This window comes from Adiantum capillus-veneris, chromosome 25 (assembly GCF_014529385.1).
Source record: "Adiantum capillus-veneris isolate H3 chromosome 25, ASM1452938v2, whole genome shotgun sequence".
Taxonomy (NCBI): Eukaryota; Viridiplantae; Streptophyta; class Polypodiopsida; order Polypodiales; family Pteridaceae; genus Adiantum; species Adiantum capillus-veneris.
The window spans coordinates 117,629,398-117,650,946 of NC_140955.1; the positions used below are offsets into that span (position 1 = coordinate 117,629,398).

At 42.1% G+C, this 21,549-nt stretch overlaps 1 protein-coding gene across 1 annotated transcript in view; it reads right to left on the reverse strand.

The window, feature by feature from the left end:
* Positions 1–441: 441 nt before the first annotated feature.
* Positions 442–21,549, reverse strand: part of LOC147425534 (putative serine carboxypeptidase-like 23) — an 82,569-nt gene continuing 61,461 nt past the window's right edge. Inside the window, exons 8-10 of the mRNA XM_086499736.1 lie at positions 19,664–19,759; positions 19,330–19,435; positions 442–775 (exon numbers count right to left, since the gene is read on the reverse strand). Coding sequence (XP_086355862.1) covers positions 632–775; positions 19,330–19,435; positions 19,664–19,759 — 346 coding nt within the window. The 3' untranslated portion in view covers positions 442–631. The remainder of the gene's footprint in view (positions 776–19,329; positions 19,436–19,663; positions 19,760–21,549) is intronic.

The following is a 21,549-nucleotide window of genomic DNA, read 5'->3' on the forward strand; positions in this document are numbered from 1 at the left end:
GCCTCAACCTCTAATGTTTTCCTTTAGTTTTCAAATTGCATCTTCGCTGATACCCTATAACTTGACCTGCTTACAAAATTAGAAGGACATACTAAATAAATAGGTAAGGAGTTAACATATCCAAAGGCCTTTAGGTAAAGATAAGCTCCACAGCTTCTAGAAACTTTTTTGGTAAAGAAAATATCCCGGCTTAGTGTGAGCTAGAGGAGAGTGGCAATAATATGGACAAACATACCTATGATGAGACATTCATAAGGCTACTATTGAAAATCAACTAAGATAGAGGAAGCAAAATGGATTATAGAAGAGTCTTAGGTGAAAGATCTTTGTGTACTCAATAGTTGCATATTTGGCATCCTATGTTGGGCCTTTATGTAGGAGAATTGAGAAATTTAAAAAAAAGGGTCAATTAGTCTTATAATGTGTCAATTACAAGAAGATATAGCATATAAACTTGTGGTTTAAAAGGGAAGGAAGTATGTTGTGATATTCTTAGAGCTTGAAAATTGGACAATCAACTTAAGAAGAGACTAAGAGTGTAGGGATTAGAAATTATGTTTTCAATCATCGCAATATAGAAATAACTTGAAGAAAGAATATACCAAACTAATAAAAGTAAAAATTGAAGGTGCTATCTACAAGGTAGTTCATTTCCTTGTAGAAAGGATTGAAAGACAATCAGAGATCTTTCAGGTTGAAGTACCGGGACTTCATGACTTGCCCCTCGGATTGTTGTAAAGGTAAGTCCATCGTAGACTTGAGTCCATCCCCCAACCTACATTCACATTTTGTCTGCCTTTAGATTGAAAGCATGGCATTTGCATTGGGAATTATTTGTGTTTCTAATCTAGCCACATTGGGAAGCAACCTTTACAAGAAGCCATATTTTCAAATTAAAAGGAACAATTATAACAATCATGGTAATGTTCACCATTCCAAGAACTTTTAGGCACAAGTTCAGTTTATTTTCAATACTCAAGATCTACAAAAAAAGAAAATTTTTCTTATAGATAATGAAATGGTTCCCACTAGGAGACTTCTTTTGAATCATTCAATACTATCCTACATTCCCTTCCTGCCACTTCCCCTTCATCCACCTCCTTTGCACCCCCAAGAATCTACGCCTTCTCTCCCTCCTCATTCTACCTCCTCCTACCTCCACCACCCAAAGGACCAACACCGTCAAGCATGACGGCAAGTCCTCCAATAGCCCCTACTAGCAATCTCCTTGTGAGTTCTCTTACCCATGTCACTACCTTGCATAAGGCCACACGTCATGAGGGCGTAGGTAAGTACATTTAGAGAAAGGCCTTCCCCACATATTAATGGCATAGAGTGAAACATATTCTAGTAGAAATCTCCTCATGAGTTCTCTCACCCATGTCAACATCTTGCAAAAGGCCACAAGTCTTCGAGGCAAGGCCATGGGGGAAGAGAGAGAGAGAGAGAGAGAGAGAGTCACCACGCACTCAACCATATGTCAAGACGTCAAATTGAAAGAGGTCTTACATTTGAGAGAAAATAGTGAGAATCTTGAGAGATTCTCATTGATTACTCATTTTCCTAGGGTAGGACTTTCAAATTTAAGTGACTCTTTCACATGCAGTATAGAGGGAACACAACACCCTTGAGGAACTAGTGTCTCATCATGTCATGACACAATGACCCAATACATCTCGAATGCAGGGTTGAGGAGGAAAAATCATGGTTGCTATTTCACTGGGACTTAATTTTCAGGGCCAAAATTTGAGTATTTTAGCTACAAATCTCAGTTTTTTCCAACACACCAAAGGCCCAGGGGGGAGATGCTTATCCCTTCCAAATATTAGCCATATTACATGGTCGGGCAAGGGCCACGCGTAGGCATCACCATGGCCACCTAATCTCAGTTTACAGTGCATTTTTTTCCTTTGAAAATTAAAAAACTAAGTTTTTATCCCTGTGGATCTTAATTTTTAAGTTCAAAAATTGAGCACTTTAGTCACAAAACCTTGGATCCTAATATAAAATCTCTATTGTCTTGTTAGTCTTACCTTAAGAATCATGGTTGCTCGACTGTGTTCTTTGACTCAGCCTATCCTGCTCGATTGGAGGGTAGTGAAGTTCTCTTTTGAGGTGATGGATCAGTTTGTTGACTCCCCCTGGTGCCACCTGTATTAGGTATATTTGCATGGATGGCTTTGGTGTGCTTGTCTTTTTTATGATAGCTCGATCTGGACGGACAGTGTTCACTCTATGGTTATAGGTATGGCTTGGTGGCTCCCGGATCAGGCAGTGTATTTGGCAGAATGGCTTATTTTGTATTGTCAATGCCCTGGCTCGATTTGAGCAAGTCGGTATTGTGGTATGTTATTCTTTTTGGGGTTATCTAATATTCCACTCACTATTGTGAATTTTGCAAGAAAAAAAAGAATCATGGCCAAGAATATTGTCTCTTTTTCTTTTTTTGCCATACCCACTCAAATGAGTGAAAAACTTACAATCTCCATGCTTAAAATGAGCACTGGAGTCCAAAAAAAATTACAACAAAACCCAACCAAGTTACTAGATCAATGTCCCAAGGGCTTTTACAGGGAGTCCCCAAACTCGACAGACCAAAGACAACAACTCGAGAGCTTTTACAGGGAGCTCTCCAACTCAAGCTACAAAGAGAAACCCTCATAGGTAAAGACATATCAGATACCAGTAAAGCCGAAAGGGGTAGAACATGATGACACCATCACCATCTTCGGTCCCCAAGTTGCCACCATGCCATCACCCCTGCCACCAAATCCGGCATGCCCCAAGAGAAAATAATGTCAGGACATTGCACAATTTCTTGTTTGGAATCCTTCTTTTTCTTTTTCCCCCTTTCCAAAATGCCTCTACACTGATGTGGTGAAATGTAATGTCATTTAACCCAGCCACTAAGTAGTACCAACTTCTTCATTAGATGTGAAATCTAAAGAGATCCCTTGGGCATTGGAAAAGAAAAAGGGAGTTTGAGTTGGAATGAAAGTTCTCCAAGATATCAAATTAAACTTAAAAGTAAAAGAAGGTGTAGGGAATGGTCCTTTAGGGACCATTCCTTGGAATCCCTGCGACCAAAGGGCGATCGGCGGAGCCAGGAGTCTTGTGGGAGCAGGATTGCAAGGAATGGACCATTCTCGGCCGTCAACGGTCATGGGGAGGAGGGCCACCGGTTCAAGAGGTCAACCCCAGGCAGGCGACCAATTTCGTAGGCTGATGTGTCAGTATTCCGTGCAATTGCGATTCTGCGTGCTAAGTTGTAGGCAAACAATTGGCACGCAGACTGTGTACATTCCTAGTGCTGAGTTGTCTAGCATCGAATGATTGCAAGCACAAATTCCCGCCAGTAAAGATGAGGCGATGGACGGCTCTGATCTGCAGTCCCTCGACCCATGACCTTGACGGAGGGGCCCATCAATCTTCTTCTTTTTTAATGTTTAAGGTCACCATAGGCTTGTAGCTTAGTGGCTTAGCTTGACCCTCATTGATGCAATGTGATGAGTTCAAAATAATGAAAGTTGAAATTATGAGTGGTTTTGTGTAGCTTTTGAAACTGAGAGTGGGTGGAGTATCTTGGGGAGATTCCATATAAAGAATTGAATTGAAAGTTGAGCGGTAATTTATAAGCTTACTCAATTTTGAACGCATTTGTTTTGATAGGAATCTAGTAAAATTTTAAATTTTATTGAAAGTTTGAGTGGAAAAAAAGGTTCATCTCTCTCTTTCCCTCTCTCTCTCTCCACATGTGTGTTTGTCTCTCTCTATGTGAATCAAATATTTTGCGTATCGATTGTGGTGCATCATTGGTGATTGTGCACAGATCTTCAAAGGCGGGGATGGGTGATATTACTAGGGGTAGTAGCATGAGGAGGTGTGGGACATATGTATTGTCTGTGTGTACATCCGACATGGAATCAATGATGGTGCGGCAAGTCTCTCTCTCTCTCTCTCTCTCTCTCTCTCTCTCTCTCTCTCTCTCTATATATATATATATATATATATATATATATATATATATATATATATGTATGTGTGTGTGTGTGTGTGTGTGTGTGTGTGTGTGTGGGAAATGTGAGTGTGAATGTGTTTCTCAAATTAGGAAGGCCAAGCAGTACTCATGCACACAATTCATGTTGTTCAAGCTCCCACTAACGAGCTGTCGTAGGAGGAGGATCCGACTGGAAAGACGTGGAGGCAGCATCGTGAGGTAATATCTTAGCTAGTCATCACGTCTCTCTCTCTCTCTCTCTCTCTCTCTCTCTCTCTCTCTCTCTCTCGCATAGTTGTGGCGTAGAATGGAAGGTTGTGCACCTAGGCCTGTAGCACGAGGGAAGCGACCCGAATGAGGGAGGATTCTATGTGCAAGGCTGCAATACGAGGGGAGGGAAGATTTTGTGGAAGGGATGCAGAACGAAGTACAACTTTGTTGGGCCAACAATGGAAGGGATCTTTGGAGGCGGATGGCGATGGGGCCTATTCTTTTCATTGGAAGAAAGAGATTTCCTTGAAATATTAGCATTGAGGAGTTGAATAGCAATAGAGCTAGGGGGATCAAGAGAGAGCAGAGGATGTTGTTGTGCAGAGGCATGCTTTTGGACTCAATGTTATTAGTGAGAATCTTGGGGGATTCCCTCAATGAATAAAAAGAAAAAGAGGGAGGGAAGGCCAAAGGAGGTGACATGTGAAACACAGAGAGAAAAGGAAGAGCTGTCGACTTTCAACTCCTTGCGGCATCTAGACACTTTCTCTTGTAGGTCTTGGCAACTCTGCTCTTGCGGCATGGCAACATTGTGAGGATGTGAAGGGAGGGTTTGTGGGCTCTATCCCTACCTGCACTAGCAGAAGTGCATGAAAGAGTGGAGGAGCCCTAGAGAGAGACATTGTGGCTGACCCAGAGGGCGATGGGCCATGTACAAAAGGGAGTCGGGGTATCTAGTGGTGTCTTTGCCTTCAATTCAAATATTCCAAAGAGAATCGATTCAAGTTAATTAATGGGTTTTTTGTAAAAGTAAGCAGAGGAAGCATGGTGAATTGATTTCTGCGCCCTCAGCTTGTGCTAATGGTGCATGGCTTTGTGTCCTATCAGCAAGGTATGATAGGGCGACAAGAGCTACAAGAAAGTTTAGCATAGCAAGGTGCAAGATGATGGAGGTGGAGTAGACATGGGAGTGCAAGACAACGCGATTTGGACTAAGCAAGAAAAGAGAAATAACGAGGGGGGGAAATGCAAATGGCTTCTACCCATGAATGGGGTGCAACTCTTTTGCCTTTCATTGGAAAGATTCCAAAAGATTGAATCTAAAAAATTAATAGCTTTGTTTTGAGAAAAATAAAAATTCTTTCAAAACATTCCAAATGCATAAGAGAAGGGTAAGTATAGGAAACGAAAATTTCGATGAAAATGTAAAGTCATAGGAAATGAATTGCCCGTTAAAATGAAAAGTCAAAAGACATTCCATCTCCATACAAAAGAAGTGGTCGAGCGCATTTCTTCTTCATTACCTTTTCTTTTAGCACTTCTTTCTCTTAAGAATTTCCTTGCACAATGCTCGTCAAAATCTAGCTCGACGCTCTATTGCCTTGATAGCCTTGGTGCTATTGTATGAGTCAGGAGGGACTCTGAGTAGGGTGTCTAGGAACGAGGAGGGAGTGCTGAGCTAGGGAGGTTTTGGCTATGGTAGATCGGCATCGGCTTGGGTTGGTGCTTCGACGACCATCCATTTTTGGAATCAGGGCTAGGCTGCAGCCCCCTTCTCCACGCGAGGAGTTTCTTGCTCGCCACGATCTAACGGATGGTGGACAGGGGGAGCGGATGGTGTGACAACCTCTACTTCCTTCGGTTTGTGTGTTGGTGTCCTTATTTGGTTTTGGTGCTGCGAGGTTTTCTCAGCTACAGTGGTTTGGTATGGTGGAACTTTTGTTTAGTTGCGAGGATTGTGGAGGGTTTGTTTGCATCTGGTTGGGCCTTGTTGTGGAGTCCCAGGTTCGTGGGTCTGGTGCTGTATAGGTTATTAGCTTCCTGGAAAAAAGCCTATGTATGGTCGTTATTGGTTGTGGTTCTTTGGTCATAATGTATGGTTATAGCTCCATGTAAAAGCCGGATGTACTTGTCTTGTATGGTTGGGAGTTTATGTTGTTCAGGGGTTCCCTAGAAGGTGAGACTGTCGTGAGTGGCAGTCATGATAGTCTTGGTGGCACCCTTCGGGGTTATGTAACCGTTTCTTTTTTGTTGTCTGTGGTCGGATTGCGGTAGTATCCATTGTGTATGAGCTCCATGGCTCGTGTTGAGCATGGACAGGATGTAATCTGTTCTGTTATTATGCTAATAGTAAAAACACTACTCGCAGTTGTGAGTTTGGCAAAAGAAAAAAGAATTTCCTTGCACTATGTAGGTAGAGTTTCCTTGTGCTATGTAAGATAGGTGAAATCATATCGGTAGGACTCCGCTATGTAGGTTTAGTGTAATCCCACCATTTGTAGGTGGGATTACACTAAACCTAGTAGACATGGGAGTGCAAGACAACGCGATTTGGACTGAGCAAGAAAAGAGAAATAACGAGGGGCGAAAATGCAAATGGCTTCTACGCATGAATGGGGTGCAACTCTTTTGCCGTTCATTGGAAAGATTCCAAAAGATTGAATCTAAAAAATTAATAGCTTTGTTTTGAGAAAAATAAAAATTCTTTCAAAACATTTCAAATGCATAGGAGAAGGGTAAGTATAGGAAACGAAAATTTCGATGAAAATGTAAAGTCGTAGTAAATGAAAATCCCATTAAAATGAAAAGTAAAAAGACATTCCATCTCCGTACAAAAGAAGTGGTCGAGCGCATTTCTTCTTCATTACCTTTCCTTTTAGCACTTCCTTCTCTTAAGAATTTCCTTGCACAATGCTCGTCAAAATCTAGCTCGACGCTCTATTGCCTTGATAGCCTTGGTGCTACTATATGAGTCAGGAGGGGCTCTGAGCAGGGTGTCTAGGAACGAGGAGGGAGTGCTGAGCTAGGGAGGTTTTGGTTATGGTAGATCGGCATCGGCTTGGGCTGGTGCTTCGATGACCATCCATTTTTGAAATCAGGGCTAGGCGGCGGCCCCCTTCTCCACGCGAGGAGTTTCTTGCTCGCCACGATCTGGCGGATGGTGGACAGGGGGAGCGGATGGTGTGACAACCTCTACTTGCTCCGGTTTGTGTGTTGGTGTCCTTATTTGGTTTTGGTGCTGCGAGGTTTTCTCAGCTATAGTGGTTTGGTATGGTGGAACTTTTGTTCAGTTGCGAGGATTGTGGAGGGTTTGTTTGCATCTAGTGGGGCCTTGTTGTGGAGTCCCAGGTTCGTGGGTCTGGTGATGTATAGGTTATTAGCTTCCTGGCAAAAAGCCTATGTATGGTCGTTATTGGTTGTGGTTCTTTGGTCATACTGTATGGTTATAGCTCCATGTAAAAGCCGGATGTACTTGTCTTGTATGGTTGGGAGTTTATGTTGTTCAGGGGTTCCCTAGAAGGTGAGACTGTTGTGAGCGGCAGTCATGATAGTCTTGGTGGCACCCTTCGGGGTTATGTAACTGTTTCTTTCGGGTTGTCTATGGTCGGATTGCGGTAGTATCCATTGTGTATGAGCTCCATGGCTCGTGTTGAGCATGGACGGGATGTAATCTGTTCTGTTATTATGCTAATAGTAAAAACACTACTCACAGTTGTGAGTTTGGCAAAAGAAAAAAGAATTTTCTTGCACTATGTAGGTAGAGTTTCCTTGTGCTATGTCGGTAGGACTCCGCTATGTAGGTTTAGTGTAATCCCACCATTTGTAGGTGGGATTACACTAAAGCTAGTTTTTCTTTATTTTTTTGAAATTTTTGAGTTTTTTAAGTTGTAATTTTTTTTGAAGCCATTAGGAATACATGTAGGGGGTACCAACTGGAATAAAATATAAAAACAGCATCATTAAGTTTCTAAGCAAAAGGGAAGGGAGAAATTATTTGGTTTGTGAGGTTTTGGACTATCACATACATGGGCAACGTCGATGATTTCATGAAATTGGCCCCTACTGCAGACTCGTAGCGAAAGCAGGGGACAAGCATGCATGCACATCCGAAGGGTTATCGCCAGCATAGGTGAAGGGACGTGCGGCAGAAGTTGGGGGAGCAGAGGCAAAATTGTTCTTTTTTTATATTAAAGAGGTGCCTCCAATGACAGTGTCGCCATTGTGCTAATATGGTTAGATCAGAGGGTACAAAATGCAATTACACCGAGTAGATGATGGGAGAGTTTCCTCTCTCTCTCTCTCTCTCTCTCTCTCTATATATATATATATATATATATATATAGGGGAATTATTTGTTCTACTTCTCAGCTCTATCCCAATAATGGGGCTTTTAACCTAAAGATATGTAGAACAAGGAAAATTAGGACACGTTGAGTGTCGTGACTCAAAGAACATACGAGGATAGACTCTCACTTTCTAAAGAATAAATTAAACGAGTTTCAAATGCACTAGTAATAATTTTATTCCTAATTCCTAATGGCCTCAAAAAAATTAAAAGGTATTCCTAATTCAAAGATTCTCTCAACAACAATAAAAATGATGTGCTAGTCTATAGCACGTAGCGACGGGCAATGATGAAGCATGTAGATTTGCAATTGTATCAGCTGGGAAAGATGATTACAACATTGAGAGAGAGAGAGAGAGAGAGAGAGAGAGAGAGAGTGAGCAAGGACACTTTAAAGAGAACAAAACATTAAAGGGAAAATAAACAAGAAGAGAAACACAAATATACCAATGTGAAGTTGACTACATCTTATATGGACATAGAAGGCCTTTTGACTTTACATCTTCATATGTCTTTTGACTTTCCACCTTCATCTCTCTTTTCTTTTTTTTCTTTTCTTTTTGCAAACTCACAATTGTGAGTGGATAATATTAGTAACCCAAAAGAATTACAATAACTAGTCATGCTCATGTCGAGCCATGACCTCTTCCAATAAACATCAGTACATCGGCTAATAGGGGGGCCACCCCACGGCAAAAGTATAACACTTGGTTGGTTAAGGATTAGACTCTTACCCATGCAGTTCTGAAATTGATGCAGTCATCACCTTGTTCCACTCTTCAAAGTTTCTCCGTTTCCCAATGGCAACAATCGCTTCCTTGCTTTCTTGGATGATCTCCGTGAACCTTGCTGTTTCGAGATGACATTCTCAAAAAGTCGACAGTTCCTGGCCTTCTAGGCGTGTTTAAAGTAACAGAACCTGACAATTTGTGTATTGATTAGAAGAGGTTGGTTCCGAATCACCTTTCCACCCAAGAAGAGATCGTTCTTGCAGAACCCAACTTTCCATGTCTTTTGTACCCACTTGCATGTTGTTCCTACCAAGCCAAAGATCCTCGGGCAGTCCTTGAAAAGGTGGGGGAGGTTCTCACTTACTGATCTCCATTGCAAGCATCTATATGGACCAATACCTCTAGCTAGGACTTTCACCCTAGCTGGCAAGGACCCCCATAGTACCTTCCATACAAAGACCTTCATATCATAAGTGTCCTTTGTGGGCACCCGATGTTCTTTACAATTGTCACTCATATTGCCTCCGGCTATTGCCTGCCCCATTGCTTGTTCAGGAGGGAGAACCGATCCAGTGAGATTATGAGGATGGTATACACCTCCTTGGTGTGTGGTTTACAAAAGTGTCTCTCAAACCTAGAGTCGCAGGTCGGTAGGCAACAATTGTCAAGCCGTTATAAGACCCTATTTACCAGAATCTTTCAGTCCCATTTAGATTGAATTGGGAGGCTATTGATCCGCCAATCCTTTCCAATCACTGCTATTGTAGTCCCAAAATTGGCCCAGTTGTTGGAGTCCTTTATTGTTCATCTTTCTAGCTACCTCCCTCCAAGTAGGGTTCAACACGACGCTTCTTGCCTTAGAAATCCAAGGGGACTAGTGAGACATCAAGTTGTGAAAGTATCTAGTTACCTTTCCCCATTCCAAGGCCTTCGCTACTCTGCTGCACTTTTGAGCCATCTCGCTAGTTAAGCTCCTCTGGAAACTTGGAAGCAAAAAAGATTATTGTCACCATCATCTTGCAACACCGCACCAAATCACCATCACCAGCCCTATGTAGACCTTCCTTGCTCTCCCTTCCCTCGTGAGTTGATCAGGCTGCTCTTGGTGTGTGTGCAAGGTTTTCCTGGAATCTTTGAATTTGAGACGAAAAGAATGACGGTCACCATCAAGCCCAAGCTCCCCCCCTCCCCGGGGCACCATTTCTCAGTCTACTACCCCTCCCCGCTATGGCGGTTTAAAGATTGACAGTGCTAATTCATAGTCCTCCACCCTGTTCGCATGTCATTCATGAAAGCGTATACTGCTTGCTTTGGTCTCCAGCATGCCTTTTGATGCTTTCGAGTGAGTTCCATGTTGTGTTGTCTCCTTTGATGCATGACTGCCATCTCCCTCTTAGCGGGAATCTTCTGACATTTGCTTGCCTCCTCGCTACTCTACTTCACTTCGACCCTGATGCAATGGCATACGTTTGCACAATCTCTAGAGCCTTCCTGATCACTTGAGGGCAATATTTTAGGAAGAGTAGTGAACCATCCGCAAATAGCTTCGCCAGTAGTTGGTCTTTATTGGGGAGGGGAAGCCCTCAAATCTCCCCTCTTGAATCAATGTCTTCAAGCATTATCACCAGGGCATGAGATCCAATGGCAAACAAAAGAGGAGCTAGTGGGTAGCCTTGCTTAATTGATCTTTCTACCTCAAATAGCTTCGCCAGTAGTTGGTCGTTATTGGGGAGGGAAAGCCCTCAAATCTCCCCTCTTGAATCAATGTCTTCAACCATTATCACCACGGCATGAGATCCAATAGCAAACAAAGAGGAGCTAGTGGGTAGCCTTGCTTAATTGATCTTTTTACCTCAAAAGTCCCCCACAATCCACTCATTAAATAAGAGCTCAGATTGGCTACCAACATCCAATGTGCTAACCAACTGATACATTCGTAGCCCAAATCCCAGTGATTTCATGACCTCCTGGATGAAGGACCGTGTGATCCTATCATATGACAAAGGTTCTAATGGCTAGGAGCCTATCACTAAAGGGCTAGGAGACTATGGGAATAGGGGCTCTTGGAATCTCTATATCCTAAAGGATGCACATGGCAAGGGGTCCTAAATATAGGCATGTTTGACCTATATTGGAGTTGGATGGGGTTTGGCATCCTCAGTTCGTGAACTGCCCTTTCCTTATCATGGTATCAAAGCTAGGTGGTTCTTCTTCCTTGCCTCATCCCTATGCAGGAAGGATGCCCTATCCCTAATTTGGTAATTGGTGCCTTCTTCTATCACCAATATCATTGCAAGATCTGACCCTTGGGTTGAGGTAGTAGCTCGATCAAATTTTGATACATGCAATATAGGTGATGCAAAACATGGTTACCTAAATGAGTAGGTCTTTTTCATCTTTGCGGTAAAAACTGGCATGGCTCTTTTGAGCTACTATAAGCCCTTATTCATCCTCCCATGCTACTGTTCAAATGCCATCCCTCCAATCAACTTCTTTTCATATTTTAAGAGACCCAAGTTATTTTGGGCATCCTATTTTTAGGGCCCAAACATTAGTAGGAGGTGTTTTTCCATGATAGACACACCAAACAGCTTTTTATTGCAAGAGCTGAGGGCAAGCCAAATTCTTTTCTTATAGGAAATTTGGTCCAGATCTTTCATCAAGTTACAATGTGCACTTTTATTTTGTATCCCCATTCATATTGTTGAACAATATGCAGGATAGGGAATCGACACCAAAGTGCATTTAGTATGAGCCTTAGAGCTTTGAGGTATGATTTCCTTTTTTCAATTAAGACATGAAATGTTTACAGGTTATTTGGCCAACTTGTCATTCTAGGTTCTGAGCTTTAAGGTCAAGCTTCATGATAAATCTCATGATACAAGTGGAAGGCTTACTATCATGGTGGTGTTAAGGAAGGCCCATTTGAGAACAGTTTAAGGCCCATTTGCTGTGATGCAAGTGGAAGGCTTACTATCATGGTGGTGTTAGGGAAGGCCCATTTGAGAGCACTTTATGGCCAATGAGTGGAACATGCTCCTTCAAGATCAGCATGCTTGGATTGTGTGCCTGCAAGTAGGTGAAGCCAAGGGCTCATATTTTGTTGGTCCAAGATCCTTTTAAGAAATTTCCATTCCTAGGGTCTTTTACATGTTTTACAGTTCTTGTATGTTAGGCTGGGTTCAAACTGAACCGGCGGAAGTGTGAAGCCTTCCTAAATGTGCCGCCGCCTAGTGTGAACGGTGTGGAGGAGGAAAAGTGAAAAAGTGAAGGGGGCTGAGAGAGGCCATCAGCTCTTCCAAGGGGGGGGTCGGAAGAAAAATGGAGGGCCCGGTGGAAGAGTGCCTCAACTCCAACCAATCAAATTTTGCCATGAAGGATCGACGCCCCTTTGCATTTTTCTTCCACCGCCTAGTCCCTTAATGTAGTTGCATGTGATAGTTATCAAATACTCATGATTGTATAGAGTTGGATTTCCATCAATCAATTTATGCTTTGTTTTTTGGCATGGATGCCAAAAAAGCCTACACTAGATGGACTTCACGATAGCTTTTTATGCAATTTGATGGTATGGGATTCCAAGGTTGAACAAAATGGATGGACCTTTATGTTACATTGGTTGTGAGATGTCAAGATTCTTGAACGAGTTAACTGCGAGCAGAAATTTCTACAACTTTCCAAGTGATTTTATGAATTATATTTGGTATACAATGAGTACTTCTAGTTTTTTAGAATATTTTGAAATGCATAATTGATGTGTTCTTTTCATGGATAATTTAATCAATACCTATACGAAATGTTTTAAAAAAAATCATAGCAACATGTCTATAGTTTGAGTTAGCTCTAATCATATGTAGGATCACATTTGGGGTACTCAAAGGATGTAGATTCCTATATTAAATAGGCATTACTGAGCATAGTGTGAGCTCCACTATGTCCTGACAATTTTAGAAAAATCTGAATTGAAGCGAATCTTGAGTAGATCTCGACGAAGGTGCTGGGAAAAAAATCATTAAAAAAACACACTTGATGCTAGTGACGGCAGAGGCGTCAGGCAAGACAGAGAGCAATTGAGGAAAGGGCGGGCTCGGATTAAGTGTTGCACACAGAAGCTAATGCAATTCTTTAAAAATAGACCAAGATCTCTCTCTCTCTCTCTTGCGGCTAAGCAGAGAGAGCCCACGCAAGCCCAAGCATGTGTGCAATGGTTGCCACCTAGGAAGGCTCTCTCTTTGCAACTAGTTGCAGGCGTACGCAAGGACGGAGGGAGGCGGGGGGGGGAGAGAGAGATATATACGCAGACAGAGGTGGAGCTAGTCATAGGAGTGAGGGCGGCGAGAGGATGTGAGAAGGGGGGGAGTAAAAGAGGATATTCAGGGGTATCTATTTTTGAAATCTAAATTCTCTTTTAGTGAGCGAGTATGTCCTGACATTAGGTTATGGAGTTAGGATTTTGTTTGATGAAAGAGCTTGATAAGGTGGTGATGCCAATTTGTGAATCCAACTTGAAATGGGACGCTTGGAGATGGCCCGAGAGTAGCCTCTTCTGGAAACCACACTCTAAAGACATTTACCATACATTAATGCACGAGGCTAATTGGTGTAGACCCCTCAACAAATTATGGAAGAGGCACTGGATGGAAAAACGGTGGAAGGGAGTCATGGAGAACATCTGGAAGCCAAGGTGGCCTCAGTATATGAAGATATTTCTTTGGAAAGTGATGTAAGGTGCTCTGCCAACGGACGTGAAGATACAAGAAAGAGGCATCAGATCCGATCGTTGCTCGAGGTGCAGAATAGCTAGTGAAAACCTAGCCCACCTTTTCATGGGATGCCAGGCAATCAGGGGCATGGCTAGGAAAATATGAAAGTGGATTCAAAGGACGTGGAAAATTAAGTTCTTCAAGAATCATCTGTTCTTTGGTAGTAACAGGCTGGGAAGTCTTGTTCTTCTCGTCTGCATCCAAGTAATCAGGTACTACTTCTTTCACCATATTTGGCAAGCAAGAAATCGCCATGTGTTTGAGGGGGATATGGCTGTGGCAAGCTTTTGTGAAATCATACAAGAGCGCAGAGTGACGATCCACATGATCGGAGGCAAACAAGCCTCAGAGGACTGGTCTATAACAATACATAACATCTTGTAATAAGTAAAGCCTAGGAGTAGTAGTGGTTGTTGTGTCAAGTAGAAAACTTGTAATCCTTTGACCCTCAAGGCTCGGTCTGAGCTTGAGGATTGGTGTATATTTTTGATGTTCTTAATACTATCCACTCACAATTGTGAGTTTTGAAATAAAAAAAAGGATTTTGTTTGGAGTTCTCAATAGAGTCACTCCACACAAGGCTCTCCTTCTTTTCAGAAGACAATACAAGTTTTGGGGTTTACCCCATAGGTGGAAACTAAATAAACCTATGGATTAGACACAAGATGCCAAACCTTTTTTGTGTGTCACACGCAAGTCCAAGTGCCATTTATTTGCTTGATTGATTTGCACAAGGTGTGTAAGTGTGCTAAGAAAAAAAAGTGTTCCAATTTACAAAAAAAATGATTTCCATGTATTTTGTAAGCCCCTTTCCATGCTTGAGGCCATCTTGCTGAGAGCCCCCATGTCGAGGCCATTCCTTGCCAAGTCAAAAGCCATGGCCTTGCCTTTTTCAATTTTAGTCTTGTCGAGGCAGGAAGAGGCCCTAGCCATGCTTGGAAGCCTTGTTGATTGTGCCTTGCTTCTTTGCCCCTGGCCTTGCTTAGTGACATGGCTTGCCCAAAGCCAAGATCAAGCCCTTGGCCCCCTTGTGGGAATGGCCCCTTGGTGCTCTTAAGGGCACCTGGATGCCCAACAATATGAAAGCAAGCTTCTCCCCAAGCATAATGATGGCACTTGTGGCTTGCCGAAAGGAAAACGGGTTTGGTCATATTGCTACAGTTCTTGAGACGGTGCACTCCTGAATCATAACACGTGCACAAGGTAGAGGTGCTCCCCTTTGGAACCAACAATGCTAGAATCAGTCGACCTCACTCTACCTCTATCCTCCCTGTAGGCTTGCATTCTTGTGCTGCCCCATTGACTTGTCGAACCCTCCATGGCTTCATGTACCTCCCACCACGGCTCGTTTCGCGCCGGGTTCACCAAAGATGTCGGTGGATATGTGTTCGAAACGTGAGCCGGGAACGCACCGGGCCTCTGGCTGTGAGAGGTGTGAGAGAGAATAAGAACAGCACGTACAAAAGGCTATGGCACCATAATCATCAATTAATTGAATAATACTTTGAGTACAATTTAATCCTTAGCCAAGGCGGACTGTTAACAGCACCGTCACTTGGATCATCTGATAACTAAGAGTTTAAGCTCCCGTTTTACAAGATTAACCGAGCCGTTAACGGCTCCGTGACTTAACAAGGTAATTAATCAATCTTCAAGTTGATGACGGTGACGGAATTTCCTCCTGTCGCTTTTTCTGCTTCAACTACCTTCAATAGCTCTCAAAATTTCTACAAAATTTCTTCTTTTGGTTGCCTTCAATTGCCGTCCAAAAGTCTGTAAAACCTGTTCTCAGATTGTCTTCAATTTCCCTTAAAGGGTTTTGCCAAGCTCACCGATACCTTAGGATTTCATAGTTCTTGTTTTGGTTCTTTGCTTGCTCTCTCCTTTGCTTAACCTCATGGGTTTACCTCCCCTCATCTTGTTCATCCTGCTCTCTTGCTTCAAGGTCCTAAGAGAGAGAGAGTTCGATATTGAGTCCTCTTCTCCTCTTAGTCAAGAGCGAGAGAAAGAGTCTCCTCCTTGAGTTGTGGCTGTAGTTCCGCCCTCTATCTCTTCTTGCTGCCTTGTCATTCCTCCCCTTCTTCCAGAGAGAGAGAGAGAGAGAGAGAGAGTGAGAGAGTGGGTTCTTTTCCTTGCTTAAGCATGAGACTCCCTTCTTCATGCACGAGAGAGAGAGAGAGAGCAAGTCCGTCGTCGCCAAACTCCAATCGAGAGAGAACTTACCCCTCCTTTCTCCTCTCGTTCCTCCTCGTTCAAGCCTCCTCCTCCTCCTCGATGCTTCATGCCCTTTTCTCCTTGTCTTTCCCGTGCATGCCTTCCTTTGTTAAAAATAGCCTTATTTTTAAGCCGTGGCAACGCCGTCACTGCGTAGGAACGCATACAATGATGTGGCAGTCGGTGGGAGTCAGGTGCATGAAAACTGCTAGCAGCGGCTCCAAATGTGAGCGCCCTGCTCTCTCCTTTGTTTTCCGCTTCATGGCCGTTGCCATCCGAGGCTTATGGCACCCGGCGCCAGCCTCTCCTACTCTTTCTGCGCCTCCGCTCGTCGTCTGCCCGCCATGTTTTTGGGTGGCCTATGACCCATGTAGTGGCACCACACTTAGCATATATATCGGCCAAGGCACCAACTTGCACGGCATTTGGCATGTATCCCCTCATTTGGCATACACATTGATCAAAGCATTGTCTCGCACAACATCTTCCTCCAACAGTTCTTGACTAACAATACATCTGTGAATTTAACTGCCCATATCAGCATCTCGTATAATGCCACATGCCTTTTAGATGCATGTATAGGTGGTTGCATTCGTCCGAAGCCATTCCCTTCGCATTCAGTTAGAAATTCACTGAGCTTATTTTCCACAACGTTATCAACATCCAGCAGCCCCTAAATGACAATATCATCTCGAATTTCATTGCTCATATCAATGTCTTGAATAATGTCAAAAATTCGCAACTGACACAGGTCTCAAGCCGTATTATCTCATCAACTCGGACTCTGTCTAACGAGCCGTAAATTCTTGTAGACTTCTCAAGCTGCATAAAACGTATGCAAACCCTACTGAGCCTGTAAAATTCTCAGATGGCACACCGACCAAGGCGATCGACCTGGCACAGAACTGGCCCTCGGGGAAACTTAAACTGGTAATAACTTGGCAACCAGAACTCCAATTGCTATTCTGAAAAGACCAACGTGCTCCACAAAGTGATCACTTTGGCCCCATGCATTCACTTCAGTTCTGTCCCCTCAGTTGCAGTTGCCCAATCCGGATCAACATCAACTTAAACTTCAAACTGCCATAACTTCTTCCTCGTAGCTCCAATCGACGAGCCGTAAAGACAGGCCGATAGAGCACTTCAAGCACTGCAGTTCTAGATCAGAAACTCCCATCTGTAATCACTTCAAGCATACTCTTTTTTAGCATCATTAAAGCATATGTTGTCCCTTTTAAGCGGCATCTGACATACATTAATCATTCAACTTGGCCTATTAATAAGCCCTAATCACTGCTCAATAAATGTGTAGGCTTCAAAGAGGCTTAGCTTGCATTTCTTTTCTCTTTTTCCCATCATGGAAGCATAGCTGCATGACAGCGTCGTGCGTGCACATGCGCATGCGTGTGTGTGAGGAGGAGAGAAAAGGCATGCATGCACATGCAAGCAAGATCATCCATGACTACTCTTCCTCTACCTGAGCTCTGATACCAGTGTAAAGACAAGGGATGTGAAGCCGAGCTCTCCACTCAGCCATATGGCACTTATAGGCAACCCCCAAGCCGCTTCACACTGGCCCTTTGCCCCACATTTGAATTGTTAGAAGAGAGAAGATCCCGACTTAAGGAAGTGTTTGGTCAAGGCCAAATTCCAAAATTAAATAGATAATTCAAAATCTAGCACTAAACATATCCTCCATTTCTACCAACTCTAGTTTTGTACCACAAACAAAGAGAATATACTCCAAGCTTAGGTACAAAGCAACTTAGTTCTCGTCGCTGAACAAATAGTGGAGACTATTGTGGCTAGAGACAAAGTGGATAGTAGTCACAGGGAACATCTAGGATCCTCCATGGCCTAGGAAAATGGAGTTCTTTATTTGGAGGGTTCTATGGGGGGCATTATGGATCAAAGTAAAAGCTAGAGGGATAGGAACAAACTTGTTCTTCAAATGCAAAGCGGCAATTGAAGAACCCCTCCATCTTTTCGAAGACACGAGCAAAATTTATTTTCAAACGGGTGTAGAAAACTTGGAAGATCTGGATTTACAAGAATGCTTTAATTGTAGGGGGAAAGCCAACACTTCTAAACAATAGAGAAAGTGCTGATTGTGGGCTTCTGACTATCAAATCAATCACATCTTGAATAGGCTCTATAGTAGTGGCTTAGAAAAGATGTCTTCACGCTTTGTAGCTTTTGGCTTCTCAAGGCACATAGTCTGCTTGAAGCTTAATGTACATTCTTTCCTATGATAATACAACTCTACTGCTCACAATTGTGCGATGGCAAAATGTAAAGGTAGCATGGGGTCCCGAGGCAGTCACTTATCAAAAGACCCCTATATCATGTGCGTTCAAGAGGTAATAAATAATACCCCAATATACATACTATACTTACATTGTGAGCCTATTTAAAAAACCCCCACCCCCCTCTGTATGTATACATTTTTATACATTTTGGTCTTTTAATAATCCTCTCCGGTTAACTCACGTGATATCATACACATTCTAAAAAGTGACCGCCCCGGGCATGGGGTCTAAATGGTGTTCACAAAGTCTTGAAAGTGAGCTATAAATTTCAAGAGCACTATTCCTTCTTCTTCTTTTAGCAATACTAGCAAATATGAGCTAAGATATATTATCAAACCAAAAAGAATGGCATAGGTAGTGTGGCTCAGACTGAGCCAAGGCATCAACCGTTCAACGAATGAAGCATAAACAGTCTTATTTTGATATATTATATATGAGTGTGGCTCCATGTACAAGAGCACTATTCTTAACGTGATTCTATGTTTATAGGGGATCTAAGCTTTTGTATGGATCTATACTGAGAGCCTTTACTAAGAACAAGCATGGGTGTAGAAATTACAAGGATACCCTTACTCAATATCTAGGCAAAAGGGCATGCATTCATTTTTAATCTGGATCTTATTGGGAAGTAGGGTAGAGAAGCCCTTTAGAGGTACACAAATTGTATGATCCAATTTAAAGAAATTCAAATCTTCTCAATTCAAACTCCCATGATATTCCATGGTTTTGAATTACGCTGATGTAAAAAGATAACTGATGTGAAACTCATCAAATATTCAAATAATGGAAAAGATAAGTCAAATAATGGAAAAGATACAGTGGATCTATTTAAACATTGTCCTAGTTTTGGATACAAGCATCAAGAAGAACCACAAACTTCATTAGGAACTATCTACCTAAAGCCTACATAGCAATGAACCACATCAAAAGCAATGTAGCATATTCAAAAAAGATCAAAGAATTCTTACAAACTCATTACCTGCTTAGCCATAACCCATGGATACCATGATTTGGTTATGTTCAAACTCAATTTTTTTAGCCAATACCTTGTTCCCAAGGTTGGTACCATTGCATCTTGATCACCACTGCATTTAGTCAAAATAAACATAACTTTGTAAACATAATAGTTACAGTTGCTTTACAATAAACTTATGTACATGATTAAGCCAATATACAAAGAGAATCATACATTAAAGTAGTTACATAACTCATAATAAACCATGTGGTTTGAACATTTTTTAGTCTTTTGAGTTTAGAGACTAAGCCAAAATAGACAACTTTGTAATACCAGTCTTTCACAAGAAAATTCTTACCTATAGACCCATATGCGTAAGCCGGATCCAATCAATTCTTTGTATATAGGTAAGATTGAATCAACTCTATCTTGCCAATTATCCAATATATCGTAGCTACAAAATAAGATTGCATTGGTTATACAATATATCACAATCCACTGCAAATTTCTTTTGTATCATTTGTTACGATTTATTAAAAAAAACTCCAATCCTTCAAGCATGGGGCTTGATATGTCTTTGACTTACTTTATTACAAGGGTCTCATTTGGAAATATTGATCACAAAGGGTGATAAATGTAAATCTTTCATTCATGTGTGTAGGTAGGGTCTATTTTTAGAAAATCTTAATTTTTGTAATTTCCATAAATAACATATACCTTTTTCTTGTGAAAAATAACCTTCTATTTAGCAAAAATAATAGCCTATTTAGAAGGGCTACAAGCCTCTCATGCTTGGAGGTTGGAGAAAGGAACAAACATCATATTTATACTAGGGGGTGGGTAAGCCATCCAATTGGTATCTAATATGAGTAAGTACAATGAGAGTTTGATTTGAAGAAGGGGTTTGCTATCAGAGATTTAGCCACAATACTTATACATTAGCTTGGACATTGGTTTTGCAAAGTCTTTAGAAGGATCCATTGTATGCTTGTTTTGGAGATTGGAAAGCATTAAGCATTACCAATTAACCCAATGATAAGCTCTTCAATGGTAAACACCCCCATTCCTCATTTTAAGATTGGGTGAAAAGCCTTGACAAAGTATTTTTCAGGTTGTCCCTTTGCAAAGGATTTGTCAGGGCTCTCTGTATCATGTTGTGATTAAGGGCTCTCTGTATCATGTTGTGATTAATGCAAGCTCTACTGAGCATTCTTTTTTTTTTTTTAATGGATTGGGTGCAAAGCCCTAGACAAAGTATTATGTAGGGTGTCTCCCTTGCAATGCCAAGTACGTATTCAATTGTCTATCTCTATCTTGCTGTCAAGGAAGACTCAACATGTTTCATGCCATGGCAACTAACAAATACAAGTAATGAATATGAAGGGAGTAAATTGGAGTCTGCATAGATACTAACCAAGGTCCCACTATAGGAGGTCCTTTGCCCTCCCCCCTATCACAAGAAGATTTAGAAATTTTCTCATGTAGGAAAACGGAGTCTTTTTAAGTGGTTTTCATACAATGCATAACATCATGAGCTTCTACTCGAGAGGCACTGCATACCTAGCTAGGTATACGGTGCCTCCCTCACAGAAGCTCCATAATCTTGAGGTAAATCACAATGTGGGAATTATTGTGAGAATTTGTCCAAAGCTTCTTGTGTATATATGGCGGTATGAAGATTAACACTCCTAATTCATAGTCCTCAACCCCGTTCGCATGTCATTCATGCAAGCGTACGCTGCTTGCTTTGGTCTCTTGATTGCCTCCAGAATGCATCCTTTGTCTAGGGTGCTCTACCCACGATGGCGATGCGCTGCACAAAAACCAAATGGAGAGAGAGAGAGAGAGAGAGAGAGAGAGAGAGAGAGAGAGAGAGAGAGAGAGAGAGAGAGAAGAGAGTCCTTATTAAGGACGCACAAGCCATTCGTGTAGGCAAGATTTTTTCCCAACCGCCTCACTCAACGCTATCACTTTTCTTTCTCTCAAGCCAAAGGCATCTCTTGAGATTTTGCATTAATGAAATGATTTTGATCAACTCCTGAGAAAAGCACAGGAAAGGAAGTTAACTTTTGGGTTGTCCACCTCGATATCGCAAATAAAAGAAAACAAGCATTGGAAAAGAAGCTTGTTTAGGGATGGGTACGATGGTGTAATGACGGTTGTGGACAGGGATTTGGAACCTAAGGTGGTGCTAAATCATCCATCTGAGAGAGCTTTAGAAATTAAGATCAAGTGGAGGGACAA